Source organism: Poecilia formosa, unplaced genomic scaffold (assembly GCF_000485575.1).
Source record: "Poecilia formosa unplaced genomic scaffold, Poecilia_formosa-5.1.2 Scaffold101, whole genome shotgun sequence".
Classification (NCBI taxonomy): Eukaryota; Metazoa; Chordata; class Actinopteri; order Cyprinodontiformes; family Poeciliidae; genus Poecilia; species Poecilia formosa.
The window spans coordinates 376,221-392,072 of NW_006800040.1; the positions used below are offsets into that span (position 1 = coordinate 376,221).

General features: G+C 39.1%; 1 protein-coding gene across 1 annotated transcript in view; it reads left to right on the forward strand.

The window, feature by feature from the left end:
- thsd7aa (thrombospondin, type I, domain containing 7Aa) overlaps nucleotides 1-15,852 on the forward strand; it is a 126,176-nt gene that overhangs the window by 62,659 nt on the left and 47,665 nt on the right. Inside the window, exons 5-6 of the mRNA XM_016674785.1 lie at nucleotides 720-875; nucleotides 9,447-9,650. Coding sequence (XP_016530271.1) covers nucleotides 720-875; nucleotides 9,447-9,650 — 360 coding nt within the window. The remainder of the gene's footprint in view (nucleotides 1-719; nucleotides 876-9,446; nucleotides 9,651-15,852) is intronic.

Sequence of the window (15,852 nt, forward strand, 5' to 3'; positions counted from 1 at the left end):
TTGGGGTCAGATCACTTTACACTAGAAGGTTAGGAGCTTACATCCAACCCATCCATCCATTTTCTTACACCCTCGTCCCTAGTGGGGTTGGGAGGGGTGCTGGTACCCATCTCCAGCGAACGTTTCGGGCGAGAAGCGGGGTACACCCTGGACAGGTCGCCTGTCTGTCACAGTAGGAGCTTACAGTAACTCAGAAACCAAACACTTCTTGGATGTGCAGTTACAGTATGGCAGTAACCATGGTAGGATGAAAAGAAATGGGACAACATTTGTTTAGATGGTAATAAAAGGGCAACCAATCATTTTACTTGATTTAACTTATCACCTTCTATAGCATTACATGTGGTTTAAGGTCGCATGACATGTACACATGCTTAAGTGTGACTATTAAAGGACACACCTTTGGGGATGGCAGTTTGCATGTGAATGAAGCTGAATACTGTTGTTGCACAGCTTGAATAATTCATCAGTCTGGCGACCTTGCAGAGAGTCACCAACACCTGACTGTATCTGAAATACACAAAGAAAAAAGACAATCTAACTCGGGTGTGAAAGTACAGTTGATCGACTAATTTATATTCGTCAGAATGCCTCAATGATTAGTCATGATATTTATGTTTTTTTGCTGTTCTATTTCTTTTCTGATGTGTTTTTGTTTTTTTTGTAATTGAGTTTGCACAGCTACTGCTAGTTCATTCATCGTTTGTGTTTCTCCATAGGTTTGCGGCCAGTGGACAGTGAACTGTGTTTGGGAGTTCCTCCGAATACCACACAGCTCTGCCATATCAGCTGCCCTGTGGAATGTGAGGTGTCTTTGTGGAGCTCTTGGGGACCTTGCACTTATGAGAACTGTCAAGACCAGACCACTAAGAAAGGTAAGAAATTGCTGGGTAACTTTGATTGGAGGTGTGTAGTGTACACACCTTCTTAGAATGAAACCTCACTGTGGAAGCCACAATGCATTATGTTCAGCTGGAGGTCATGTGTTAGTGACCACTAACACATGGTGGGACATTCTCCTTTAGGATTTTTTTTTGTAGACAGCAGAATTTATGGTTCTGTTTATTACAGAAAGTTTTCCAGGTTCTGAAATCAAGACAACCCCATTATCACACTACTGCCACCATGTTTTACAGTTGGTATCATGTCCTTATTCTGAATTGTCTTATTCTGAATTGTTGTGTTACTGTTACACTAGATATATTGGGACACCAGCCTGGTAAAAACCAGCCCCTTCTCCTACACTGTTTGCTTCTTTCAGAGGGACTGGACTCTCGGCTGTTGAGAAGCGATTGCTTCCTGGAGGCATAGTCTCTATTAAGGTTTTAAATTTTACCAAATGGCTGACATTTGGCCTTGACATGTGTAATTTACCTGTTCCACACTAAGAAGGTTACCAGAAATTGCCTGTGCTGTAAACAACCATCCTCCACTGCAAAGAGAGAAGTGGCATGCCGAACGAGACGGCTGTTAATATTAATGCAGTATTTGGAAGAGTGGCCAACATGGACTGAACACCTTTCTTCACTTCTTCTGCTGCCATTGCTAAAAGTTCAGAACTACTACAATTGTAAAACAGAGCAGAAAGTCAACATCATCCATCACTACTTTGCCTTCTGTTTGCTGATTTGCCCGGTTCAAATTCTAATCGAGTGGAATAAGGCAGGAAGGAATGGCCAAACTATAGGGACACACACCTCCCAAAGACGGAATCGGTTCCCTACTGCTTACATTTAAACAGCAGTCTTAATTATGCTTCCATGGCACAAATATGACTGGCTACTTGATTTGGACTCCCTAGAGTATTACTGTCTATGAGGAAGAGCAGTTTAATATTCCTCACACCTGTTACACGCTCAGCTTGGGAGAGTGACATGTGCCTTCTAACAGTCCAGTGGTGGTATGCTCCTTTTATTTGTCACACCACAACTGTGTCTATCAAAAATAATTTATTTTCATCCAACCTTTTTTGAATTTTTTTCAGAATTTTGCAGATAAAACAAGATGTTTTATCTGCAAGACGTTTTGGCTGAGGGAACCAGTAATGGCACAAAATGACAGTTCAGCAGAGAAAAAACAGGAGAAATGGATTTACTTCACAGTGGGAGAGATTGAATGATTTATGAGATGCATGCTTTAACAATGTTAACCTGAGAAACATATAGTACACATAAGAGAGGTATCTGAAGGTTAACAGGCTAATAAAAATCAACCATCAGGCTAAGACTGTTTATCTGACAAATATCAGTCAATAAAGGAGATTTTAACCTTGTATGAACTCTGCAGCTTACCCAGTTATGTGACGTAGATAAGCTCACCTAAAACACCCACAGATACCCATTCCAAGACTGTAGATTGTTAGGCCTATTCTTTGTATAAAATTTGACTCCATTCTAAAAATCTTCCAATAATGACAGACTGCATGTTTCTGGAAGCATTGCCACTCCAGCCATAATTACCCCCTGAAGTTACAGCATCTACCATGACTAATGCATGTTGACTCTGCTTTAATGAAGTGCTTTAAATGAAAGATATGGTAGTAAATTCTCTTCCATGCATCTTAATGATGGATCCAGTTGCTCACTGTGCCACTTCTACTTTCACTGTCAAGCGCTGTTCCTTTTGCCAAGACAACGCACACAAGTGTGTGCGCGCACATACACATATACACACTCACGTACACGCACATAGACTTTCATGTCTGTCTAGCCTTGCTCAAAATACCACAGACATAAAATAAAAGTGTTTCCTACTGGCTGCATTAGGACTTATTCCTAAACCTTTGAAGAAGAAGAAGCAGTTTCATGTATGATTGTAAGCCAAGTTGCATCTCTGACTGTGTAAAAACTTTAAAAAATGAAAAAGAAACATTGAATGCAGGAAGCCAGCCTTACATAACTATGTAAGGTTGGACATGCACTTTGATCAAAGGAAGTGTTCTACATCTACAAGCTTTATTTAGTTAGGTTTATTTTCAGCTATATTTTGTAAAAGCATGACAGAAGAGGAGGATTAAAACACCTAATTTCTTTTAAGACAATGGCACACAACCACATGAAAAGCAGGAGAATATTTACTCGGAAGATTGATTACTGAATGGAGAAACAGGTAAGTTGATTAGTGATTGAAGCTGTTGCAGGTGGGAGCTGCAACAACTGAGGGAAACTAATAGTGACAGATGACAGAACCAAAACGGCTACCCATAAGGCAACACAAAGATGAGAGTAAACTAAATAAGAGCACATCAATCTGCTCAAAATACAAACCTAACGTACAAAACAAATACATGAATAACAAGCAACAAATACTAGAGAAAAAACATGAAAGTGAAGACTCTGCAGGTCAGTGGGAATGGAATAGGACATTAAAATTTAACAAGGTATAACCAAAAATGCTGGACCACACAACCTTCACTGCTTCTGCTTACACATTACATACCTGAGAGTGTCATGATCCGTGTTTCTGTGTATTTATTTTAAGGTTTTTCTGTGTTCAGTTTCTGTCCTGCGTCTCTGTTGTTTCTGTGTCTTCCCCGTTGATTGCTTCCCAGGTGTGTCTCATTCCTTGATTACCCTCCCTGTGTATTTAGTCCCACCTGTTTTTGTCTCTTGTCGGATCCTTGTCGTACGTCATACCTTGTCTGTTCCTCGTCCGTTGTAGTTTTCAGTTCAGTTTCTCAGTAGAACTGTTAGTCCTGAGTTTCTGATTATTTCGTCGTCACAGTAGAACTGCTTAAGTCCTGTGTCGGCGTTGGCTCTGTTGCTCAGTCTATTGCTACCAGTGTTAGGTTTATTTTCTGCTCATTGTGCTGCCTACTTGTTTTGACTGTTTGAGCTGCTACCTTCATTAAATTCATTATCGTCTTCATCTGGGTCGCCGTGTTCTATCTCACTACCACCAACCACGCTTCCTGACAGAGAGATTATTTCACTATTGTTCCGGCAGGGGGGATGATTATTAAAATCTCTGGAGTTTTGCATTTAAATAAGAAGCTCCGGAAAACAGCTGTTAATATAATTATTTTGATAGAATTTTTTATTTAATTATGTCATAGCAGTTTATAAGATAAAATGGCCCAGTTCATATCCAATTATAAATTCAAATCTGTCCATACTGATCAGGTCAATATCGGTTCAGTCAATTTCCATACAATCAAGGAAGATTCAATGAAATCACTGCCATAGAAACATAATACAGATTTGAACACAATGAGTATTGAGTAAAATGTAACATTGTATAGCTAAGGAAAGTAACAGAACACATGAAAAATGTCCTTTGATGCCATCCGCCGTCCTGATCATTGAGTGAAAGTAAAACAAAATTTCCAGCCCAACCAGGATTGGTATTAGGAGCCATCTTAGAGCTGAGAGGATTTCTGAAAACTTCAAAGTTTGAATAGATGCCAGCTAACAATAACTACTGATAAAACATTCCTTAAATAACAAGTAACTGAGAACATATTATTTTCCAATGATTGCGCACAATTAAGTATAAATTAGTGCACATTGTAGCAGCTGCGAATTAGCTAAATGCAGTCAGAAGCAATGACAGTGCCAGCAGTCCCATACGATTGTGCCAGAAAAGATGTAGGCTCCCACATACTTGGGTGTTCCTCACTCTGCAGAGTGTCATGCATTGTCAAAGCAAACTCAGTGGGAATTCATAGTGGACATCCGCTGGACACTCCCACACAGATACATTTTTACAACCACTTATGCATACTCGGTAAACTTCTTGGTGGGAAATTGTGTTTTCTACCCAACTGTTTTGTCAGTGACACAACTATGAGGTTGAAAATCAGTGTAAGTAATTGCAAGAATACACATCAGCCACCCTGCCACTTTGTGCTACACTAACGGGTGTGGAGTGACTGACCTGGTGGAGAAGAAACAGGGTGAGGCACCCAACTAGTTCTGTAAACTTGCTAGTAACCATTAGGATTGAGGGAAATCAAAGAATTTTTCACAAGAAAAGTATGATTGCCACTTGAGTTCTTGTTGACTTGACTAAGACATCTCAACAGGAAACTGTGGGTGAAGTCTGTGTGGTTCACAGAACACGTACAGGAGTGTGTGGTAACTTTTAATATCAAAAACATTTTCTCTGTTCGAAAACAGAAGAATTGAAGTTCTGAGTTCACACTAGGAAGCCCTACCATGTTTTTTTGTCAATATGTTAAAGGAAAAGCCTCGCAAAGTGGATTCTGTGACACACTAAAGAGATTAGAGAACAGACTAGCTCATTTTTTTTAATCATTGAAAGCAGGAGGCCAGCCTTGCATAACTATGTAAGGTTGGACATGCACTTTGATCAAAGGAAGTGTTCTACATCTACAAGCTTTATTTAGTTAGGTTTATTTTCAGCTATATTTTGTAAAAGCATGACAAAAGAGGAGGATTAAAACACCTAATTTCTTTTAAGACAATGGCACACAACCCTATCTATTGTGATTTCAACAATCATTTGCCCAGGTATCATTTTTTTGAGCTCATGCCGTGTTCCAGGATCCATTCTATTCATGCACCTCTAGTTTGGAATTTCTTACAGCTTGTTCTATTGACAGACTCCAGGCAGAACTTTCTTCTTGTTTGGTGTTCCACAACTGCTATATACAAATGCTGCTTTAGGAGAAACCTATCAGGACTTCCACTTGAGTTCTTGTAAAGAATTACATTTCCTATCCAAAAATAACTTAGTTCTTGTTATAACCACATGTAATAAAAGAACTCAGCTTCTATATTCTATATCAAGTTCTGTGTTCTTGTATGGAGTGTTAAAATGCTTATTTGCATAAATAAAGCTAACCTTTGGCTTTAAATTAGCTTTTCTACAACTTTTTGTTGATAAAAATGTTTAATTTTCCTTACTTTACAGCACACCCAATGATTGTTAGTGCTCAGTGTTTGAAGACCATTTTCAGTGTCCTGTTTCCTACTACATGAGATGGTAAAGGGTTTTAGAAGCTAATGCTTCAGTTGTATCAAACTCAGTTAACCTTTTTATCCTTTTAACCATTTCTTATTTTGTTGCCTGGCAATGTACATTAACTGTGATTGTATTAATGTATATGAATTTGTACTGAAAATGAAGCCCCTAGGTCTATCAATGGAAGCATGTGTTGTGTTGCTATCTTTCAGTCATGCAAATCATTAAACCCCCTGCAGATAGCTAGAGAATGAGCCCTAAATTGAATTTCTCAAACCCCAAACCTCATTTTTCTCCAAACAAAGCTCCCTCGCTCCCCTTCCACACCACCTATTCTCCATCAGATAACACTTCTGTCAGTGAGTGCAGACACAGGATGGTTCATGTCCAGCTGACCTACTGATTAAATAAAGGATTTTCAAAGGAAGACAAAAAAATGAAATGGAACCTGTACCACAAAAGTACTCCAGGGGGTTGCTGCCTTATCTGACAGGAGCAGGAGTGTGAAATAAGGGGGGTTGACCTTGGCTAGGGTGGAAAGAGCGTCCTGAGGACTTGACTGTGGAATGTCTTGCCTTAAGCAGCACAATTGTGAGAAGTCCAACTGAATTAATGAACTATAATGACAGTTTGCCATTTTGGATGAACATGGTTTTAATGAGTGAAACACTGGAGCACTCATAGAGGAGAAATTCTAAAAAAATTTTACTCAATTTTAGATTTATAATGTTTTTTGCTGTTACATGTGTCAGTCATTGAATTAATGTGAGCCATGACATTGTCATGGAGCATATTAGATTTTGAATCATTGCTGTATGTCCTCACTCATGGAATGACAGGAGGTGTTTATAATCTTTGACCTAGTTGGGTCAGTTTACTTGTCTCATTGTGGAAGTCAATATGTGTCTTTAGGATTTGAATTAAAATGGCACTGAAATTTTAATGCATGTTTGTGCTTATCTTTCAGTGTTAAAATATATTTAGAATATTTTTTTTACCTGAAAAAAATCATTGTCATTATTTCTACATGGTTGATATCTAATTTAATTTAACTTCAAGCTAAAAATTCACATTGCTATTTCAAATTGATCGCATTTTCAATTGCTGTTTTCCAGTTTAACTTTTCAGTGTTAAAAAAATTGGCATACAAAAAAATTCAACTTGTCAAAATTCAAATGTAATAATTTCAGTCTCCTTAGTTTCAACTGGCTCATTTCACTGCCTGAAATTCTGCATCTACATTCCAGATATGAAGCTGCTTCATCCATTCCCATGAACTATGATTCTTGTTTGTTCTCCTTTGATGTTTTCCACCCCTTGATCAGCACGTACTCTAGAAACAAGATATGCAAATGACTTAAAGTTTGCACAATTATATAAAAGTATGATATGCATGAATTAGAAATTTGAGCAGAGCTCAAAAATTCTTTCTAACTGGGTTTCTGTTTAAAATTCAGGCAAACTAAGAGTAAGAGATGAAAATTTGTCAGCCAGGGTGCTTAAAAACATCACAGACTTGGGATTGAGAAAAAAAAAGGTGAGAATAGATAAACAGGGCAAGGGTTAATAAATAAATGGATGCAGAGTAAAAATATGGCACATTTGCTCTAAGGACAGACCAGGGATTTGTTATTGGCAGACTATCTGCAAAATAATCATGATGTTTGTTATGTTGTGGTAAATTTGATATCTGGTCATGTGAGTTTACTTAAATGTAAGCAGTTTTACACACCAAACACTTCCAGAATTAGTATGTCAATGAAGGGAACAAACTCAGAATTAAAGCTGCAAGCGGTGTTGGAGGCCCTCGCAGCAAAGCTCTCTGAAGGCCTATTGGCAACCGCCGGGGTTCCAGCCCCGCCACTCTCTTGCCACCGCCAACGCTCTGGCGCAGTTCCCGCAGTTATCCACCAGGTGACACACACCTACGTCTTCCGCATCGCTCCCTGACACAAGCGGAGTCGATCTGAATTGCAATTTCAAACTATTGGGCTCTTTAGAGGCTAACAAAGGTCAAGCCTGACAATTTTACTGTAAATAAGATGAGACATGTATGATTTTGAACAGTCTTTCTTCCAACACAAAGACTGCTCTAATAGTTCCTTCCAACAGGTGACTTCCTGTTGGAAGGGGGCGTGGCTAAAGTGATGTCACCAATTGAATGTGATGAGCTCTGCTCTGTGATGATACCAATGAAGTTTAATGCAATTGGGAGCTTCTATTGGGAAGTTATTCCATCTTGATGTTTCATGGCGAATGGCCAGATTTGAGGCTTGGCCACGCCCATGTGCTTTGACACAGGAAAATTCCTTTGATAATTTTTGACTCTCAATGCCTCAAGACTGTGCTGAGTGAGTTTGAAGCCTGGATCTCAAAAGCTCTAGGACGAGTTCACTCAGATACGATGTCAATAAAATACATCGTATCTGATGTATTTTATTGACATCAGATCAGTAAAATATTGATCTGATGTCAATATCAGATTGAATCATTGCTGTACGTCCTCACTCATAGAATGACAGGAGGTGTTTATAAAGTCAAATGATCCAAAGTCCATTTGACTTTGGATCAAATGGACTTTGATCCAAAATGGCCAACTTCCTGTTGGGTTTGGACCATGGCTCCTAGAGACTTTTAGATCCTGACAAGTTACACATGTGTACCAAGTTTCATAATTCTGGGATAAAGCATTTAAAAAAAATATTCTAGGGGGCGCTGTGGAGGAATTAGGCCACGCCCACCAAATTTTGCACTGGATTCCTGTTGGCGGATGGACAAGGATCGATCTCAGTGAGTTTGGTGCAGCTGGACTAAAACATGTGGAATCTAGAGCAAAACGTATGGCGGAGGTGTGACCTGTGACTTCGCCGTGCCCTCCACGGCCACGCCCTCCACTGAAAACTCTGGGCGCTTTAAAGCAAGTGAGACCAGTTTGTTATCAGTCATCTCACACAAGATCATCTTGATTAGGTCAAGAGAGCCAGAGTTGTATCTTTCCAAGTAAAAAAAATTCACTTCCTGTTCTGAGGAGGCGGGGCTTAGGTGAGGTCAGACTGTGATGACATAGGATCGTTAGGATTCCATCCAGGATCCCTCATGCCAAGTTTGGTGCCAATTGATCTTTTTATGAGAAAGTTATAGCGTTTCGTATCGAGTTTCAGATCTCTATGACCTTCGGTTTCCCCCAACTCATGTTAGGGGGCGCTGTAGAGCAGCTTGGCCACCCCCACTTGCAATTCCACCAGAATCCAAACATTTTGGTTGGGGGACAATTTTGGGTCAAGTTTGGTGAGGTTTTGAATATGTTAAAGGCCCCAAAAAGCCGCGCGAAGTGACGGAAAAAAAAAATGAATAAAATAATCGAGAAATCTTGCGACTACAATAGGCCTTCACCATCGCTTCGCTGCTCAGGCCTAAATATACATTTAAATTTCAGGGGCATTTTTAATTCAAATTCAGTTACACATGTTTATGTCCATATTTCATTATTTGCTGTAATGATTCCTGTTTTTCTTTAACAGGTTTTAAACTGAGGAAGCGAAGGATCATCAATGAGCCCACAGATGGGACAGGAAACTGTCCTCATCTAGTAGAGGCCATACCGTGTGAAGACCCCAGCTGCTTCGAGTGGCTTGTGGTTAAACTGGAGGAATGTGTCCCTGACAATGAGAAGGAGTGTGGTCCTGGTATGCAAATCCCCCAAGTCCAGTGTATCAACAGTGATGGTGAGTGAACATATTAAACTAGACTTGTGAAACTATTTAACATGATAGAGCTCTTTATCAGATAATAAAAATCCAAATATGTTGCTCTTGATTGGAGGTTCATTGTAACAATGCTTTTTAAAGTCTCTTGTACCTCACTGAAACCTTTCTGCATTCTGTTAGCCAGGAAGTTTTCAGATCTTTAAGCTCAAAGACCTTCTGACCCTTGGCCTGATCAATCATCATTTGACACAGTAACTTATGGCGAACACTGAGTAGTTGTGAGAAGAATTGTATGAATGAATGCATTTAAACAGACCCAATCTGGACAGCTGACATGGAGACACTGAAGTATTAAGCAATGGTCTTCAATTTGTGAAACAAGTACTCAAGTCAAACTGGTATGAACACTCAAATAAATGCAACTGTGTGTTTGACATTCTTGTAAAACAAAAGATACTGTCTGTTCTCCATTTGGACTTTATTGTTTCCAATTCCTCAGCCAGGAAAGTTGATATTATCTCATCTTGCAACTAATTTGCATATTTGATCATGCGTGATCAATGTGCAGTAAAAGAAAGAAAATTGAACATTGGCAAGGCAAAAAGTGACTAAAAATACTAAAAATGTGCTTGGAAGTTCTTGAAATTATTTAGTAATATTATTATTTTAACTGAACCTATAGTGCATAAATCAGTTTTGCATAATATCAAATTATGATGACGTATGAGGCACACAGTGGAGGCACACAGTGGAAGAGTTTAATAAGAGACTGTGTGACTCAAATAAAGGCATTTTTTATGTGGATTAGTTTCAGAGAGAAAACCCCCCTTTAGATTGCCAAAGGTTTCATCGCTTACATGGACACAAAATGGTGCTCAAAATGAGAGTTCATCTATGAAATTGACGGAAGATGGAACTTTTGGTCTAACTGGCAAAGAGATGGCAGCATAGAGCAACAAGCTCCTGACAGTGTTATTAAAAACAATTTTCTATGACTCAAATTCAATTGGTGATGCATGACTAAAAATAATAATGAAGGATCACGCCCAAGAAAAGTAAGAAAAATGCAGCTCAAAGAAAAGACAACAAGAAAGTTTAGCTTAATGAAGTGGCTGGTGAAGGTATATAATTATTGGACTGAAGGTAAAATTTGGTCTCGAACCATATTTCTGAAAATATTACTTGTAGGATAGACATAACATTGTGTTGTAAAAACCTTCACTTTAGTGTCTACACAAATTAAAAAAATGATATTTTATAATATTTATCATTACCATTTCAGACAAGCAAAATGGTTTTGCTCATCTGAAGGATTGGTATACTCTTGAAGAATGTGAATTAATATAAGTTACATCTCATTTCCCTTTGGCATCAATAAAGTGTTTTTGAATTGAATTGAATTTGAACACCCTATTCTTTTTGTAGTTTCGTTGTAATATATAGATAGATCTCATCATGTGGAAATTCAATATAATTTGTCACTCACTTTAGAAAGTGAAACTCCTATGGAATAGGTTCATTGCGGAGTGACACTTCTTTTTGTTATCATTTTGATGATTATGACTTACAGAAAATAAAAACTCAAAATTTAGATGCTGCTGTCTTTGAATGGAGATCCAATCTAGTTTGACATGAACCTGGTGGCCAACCCCCATCTCTGTGCATCTTACTCCCCAGAGACTTCATTAGAGACCCTCATCCACACACAGCATCTCCATTTCTCTTCACCTTACATGCTTCCAGTCCTGCCACCTTCAGAAGTTCTTGGATGACTTGGCTGTTGTAGCGTGTCTAAGAGGGGGAGAGGGAGGAGAGTAACGAGAACTAGTGGACAAGCTTCAAGATTGGACTGAACTGAACCAACTGAGCTGAACATCTGAAAGGCTAGTAAGATAGTTATTGATTTCAGCAGGAAGAAGGCATCTTCATGGAAGCTACAGATTATGGGGGAGGAAAAAGAAATGGTGGAGGACTAATCATACGGGCTGTCATGATTGACAACAGACTGTACTGGAGATGCTTGTGTATTTCAGGTTTCTCCATAATAATTTTCAGTATCAGGTGTGAGGATCCACAGACCTGCCCCCAGCACCTGAGGCAGACTGGGAGGAAATTGAAGCCACAGACATCCAAAGGCCCCAGGAGTCCCTGGAGGATCCCTGCAAGTACAAATCCCCCTCATTCCCAGCCCACCCCTCCCAGAGAAGAGCAGAAGAGAATCTTGGGATTTTAGGTTTGAACTTTGACTGGGCAAGAACATGAGCAAACATACTCCCAAAATGTTCCTGAAGCTGTTTGTTCACTGATGTTCCCTAAGAAACCTCACAAGAAGGAGCATTTGTTGTCCCGGTGAAGCAGTTGACTTGATTTCATGTGAATATGAAAGCACACTTTTTTTTAGATTCAACTATAGTGCAAAAGGTTCAGGGGGCTGCTGCCACCAGCTCACAGGGTCTGCTGGCAGCCAGAGAAGTAATATATTTTGAAACAGTTCCAGTTATTTGTGAGCAGATTGTTTTTAGCCAAGAAATGGTTGTTCACTGCAACATAAACTTCATAAAATCTATTGACTAGTATTTCAGCTGCTTTGTCAACATCTCTCTGAGGACCCTATGGATTTCTTAGTAATATAATCCGAGTCAAGGACATGAGGTCAAATGATGCCAGACATGTACAGTGGTCTCTTCAATATTAACGTGATTCTAAAAGGAACAACTCTTAGATTGTTAGAAAAAATTCTGATTTGTTATCCGTCCATCCATTGTCCTCTACTTATTCAATGTCAAGTCATGAGCTTAACTGCTCACCAAACTTCCTGATGATACTGTTGGGCTCATTCTGAGACATCAGACATCAGAAATCATGTCCCTCATTTTGAGGGACATGGTCCCTTAAAATTCTGGTACTGGAAGGAACTCCTGCTCATCCTACCAAAGAAGCTCATTTCAGTCGCTTGTTGCCGGGATCTCATCCGTAACATCAAGGTTTTTATGACCATAGGTGAGGGTTGGAACATGGGATGGAATTAGATCTTTGTTTTGGGCTCAGTTCTTTATTCAATGATCATTAAAAAAAAAACAAAAAAGGTGTGATCAGGACCCATCAGCAGCCTGCAATTAACACAAACTGTGTCTCTAATTTTGAAAAATTTATTTTTCATGAGCTACAACTAGAAGATTCATTAAAATTTCAGAATCTGCATGTGCTTACTGTCTTATAGATTTTTCTCAGCAGCTGTGTGTATACCTGAAAGCTATTGAAGTGAAGAGAAAGACATTTTTCAAATGATTTTGATGGATTGTGGGGTGGAACATTTCTAAAAGAATGGGCTCTTTTGCTGCAATCCAAACCTGTATGCTTTGAGACATTCCTTATCGATTAGAGCCTTTCAGACCTCCGGATTAAGGGAAACGGCTTCACATGTCCTCATCCACATTATCTGTCATTGTGTTCTATCTTGTGAGACGTACTCAGCTTTCTGTAAGAGGTGCAGAGGCTCCTTTATTGCACTCTGAAGGATCAGACATCTTTTAAATTGAATTAGCATGGTCTGATCTCCACAGCCATCTTGAATTTACCCTCCCTTTCCTTCTCCATCATCTCTGAATGTGTGTGAGATCAATCATGATTGTGTCCTCATTGTGTAAATGAGATCTCAGGCTGTCGTTTATACACTTTCATCACTAAAAATCTAGGAGGCAGTTTCCTTGTTGATGTCTGTGAACCTGCGGTGTTCATTCTAAACAACATAACACTTCATCCTCCACATTTATTAGTTTAGGAGAACAGTATTTAACATGAGGAGTTTCCAAAAGTGTAAAAATTTTGTAATGTTTTTTTAATACTTAATATTTTCATACTTCCATTAATACTGGAATCTAATATGTAAATAGGTCAGTAATAGCTGAAGTTTGGGTTGGAGAGCAACCACTCTGTGAACCCAGGCTAGCTCTATGTGCTGTTTTTAATTATCAAGAACAAAAGCCTTCCCGGAAGCCACCAATGTCACACAGACACTTCAATGTCTCCTATTAAATAAATTGAAAGTCTTTGATTAACCCTGTCAAAGTTATATGCATCTTTGATTGTCAGCTCTTCCTTTCTCCCACAGACATCATCTTACATAGCTGCTGTTAACTGGCCTGGTATTGATTCCTTGTCTCCTTCTGATGGAAATAGGCTGAGTTTTCCCTGGGGTCTTTGTCATGTCATTGGATTCAGTGGTTGTGGATCTTCCAGCTACTCACAATGAGATTTTCAATGATAAGGCATTTCAGAGAATGAATGAGTTACAATTCAATTTGATGAATGACGCAGAAAGAGTTAAGACAACTTTTCAATGTAGATCAATACAGAACATATCAGCAACTCAGCAGCTAGTCTCCTATTAATAGATGTGATCCATAAAATATTACAGAATAAACTGGCAGACATACTTTCATGGCCATATCATCTTTTATATATGGATGGTAATAAAGGTTATTTCCTAAATCTAATTATATGTTTTTTCAAACCCCATAGTAAAAAAGTTTTAATGGAAGCTTTTGCTGTTTTAAATGTTAATTTGATGATATTAACTAATAATAATAATAATAATAATACTAATAATAAACAAAAAAAGAAATGCATGTTAAATAGAATTAGGTAACAACTAAAATACATATTTAATAATTGGGTCATCTGATGTCTAGCAAGGTTTAAATATTTAAATCTATATTTAAATCTGGCCTCTAACAAGTTTGCAAGAACATCTATCATAGATTTGACCACATTTTGTAAGACAGCTATGAAGAGACAACAATATCTGGAGTCTCACTTTTAATCAACAAGACTTACAAACAGAAAAATATGAACAGTACAATCTTATCTTCCCTTTATCTCACAACATTTCTGCTCCCCTGGCCTTCAAAATAAAAGCCTACATTATAGTGTGAAATAGTAATCTCAGCTACCAACACACAGGAACCTCTGAGCACACAGTTTCCTGCTATATAAGGCCCTTGCTTTTTATAGCAGGAAACGTTGAGATACTGAGTGATGAAAATGTGATAAAAGTATGTTTAGCAGGCACCATCCACCCACTGTTCACACACTGCCTCAAACACATAACCAGAGTCAACTGTCATAAGGGCCACTGGAGCTGCTGGAAATCGGTAAGCCAAAAGTGCTGCATTAGCCGGGATCTTCTTGGAATCATCAATCACTTGTGCCCTTTGAGAGTTCACTGGTCACCTTTTTTGCCTCTAAGTGCATCGTAAAGGGGTGCATATGTTAAGCTGCCAGAAACACGCATAATGCTCCTCTGTGTACCTTAGTCCACTAGAAAAAGTTGTCCAGAAACCTTGTCCATGTTAAAAAGAATCTTATCCTAGCTGCTAGAATGCACCATATTGTGCATTCTAGTAGAATTCTAGTAGAATGCACAGGATGGTGCTCTGTTGCTGGAATGAACACAACACAATGCAGCACTTTTTGTTCATTCCAATTCTGAAATGATAGCAGAAAAAGCTGTACTTTTTCTGCCACTCTGTCACCGCAGCCTCCGAGTCCCCCTTGAGTGAAACCCAGTAAAAGTGCATACAGTGTCTGGAAGCCAATAAACTCTGTGCCGCCTCCCCAGCCAGCACACCTTATTTATCCAGATCAAAGTGGTCAGCGCCGTGAGAACATATGGAGGAAGCTGCTGCAGGAACAGATGTGTAAAAAGGAAAGAAACCTCACCCAAGCCAAGCAACACCACCATGTTCTCCATCAGCTCAGAGGGCTTACAATCCCGGCAGACATCCAGAGACAACAGGCGATCGGCTTGCCCAGCATCTGAAACTTTCAAGATTCATCCCCCGACTACTCCAATATGACATGCAATAGTAGACTTTGGGTTAGATAAAAACTACTTTAAAACTGGAAATCATGTGAAGAATCATGTGATTTGTGTCATGAAATGAGAAACCAAAGCTCAAATTTGAAAGAGCATAATCTTATTCAGATGAATGCAATATCTTACACAGGACGAAAAGTGGGATTTTGACCCTGTATTCTGACGCGGACGCAGCTCGTGAGCGAGATATCGACAGCAATCGACAGTTGGCGGCGCAGCGCGTTTTCGCCGGCCGCAGTCGAATACTGTCGAACAGGGGCGGATCTAGAAAAATATTTATGGGGTGGAAAGAGGGGGGGGCAGGGATTTTTTAGGGGTGGCAGTATATATATATATATATAC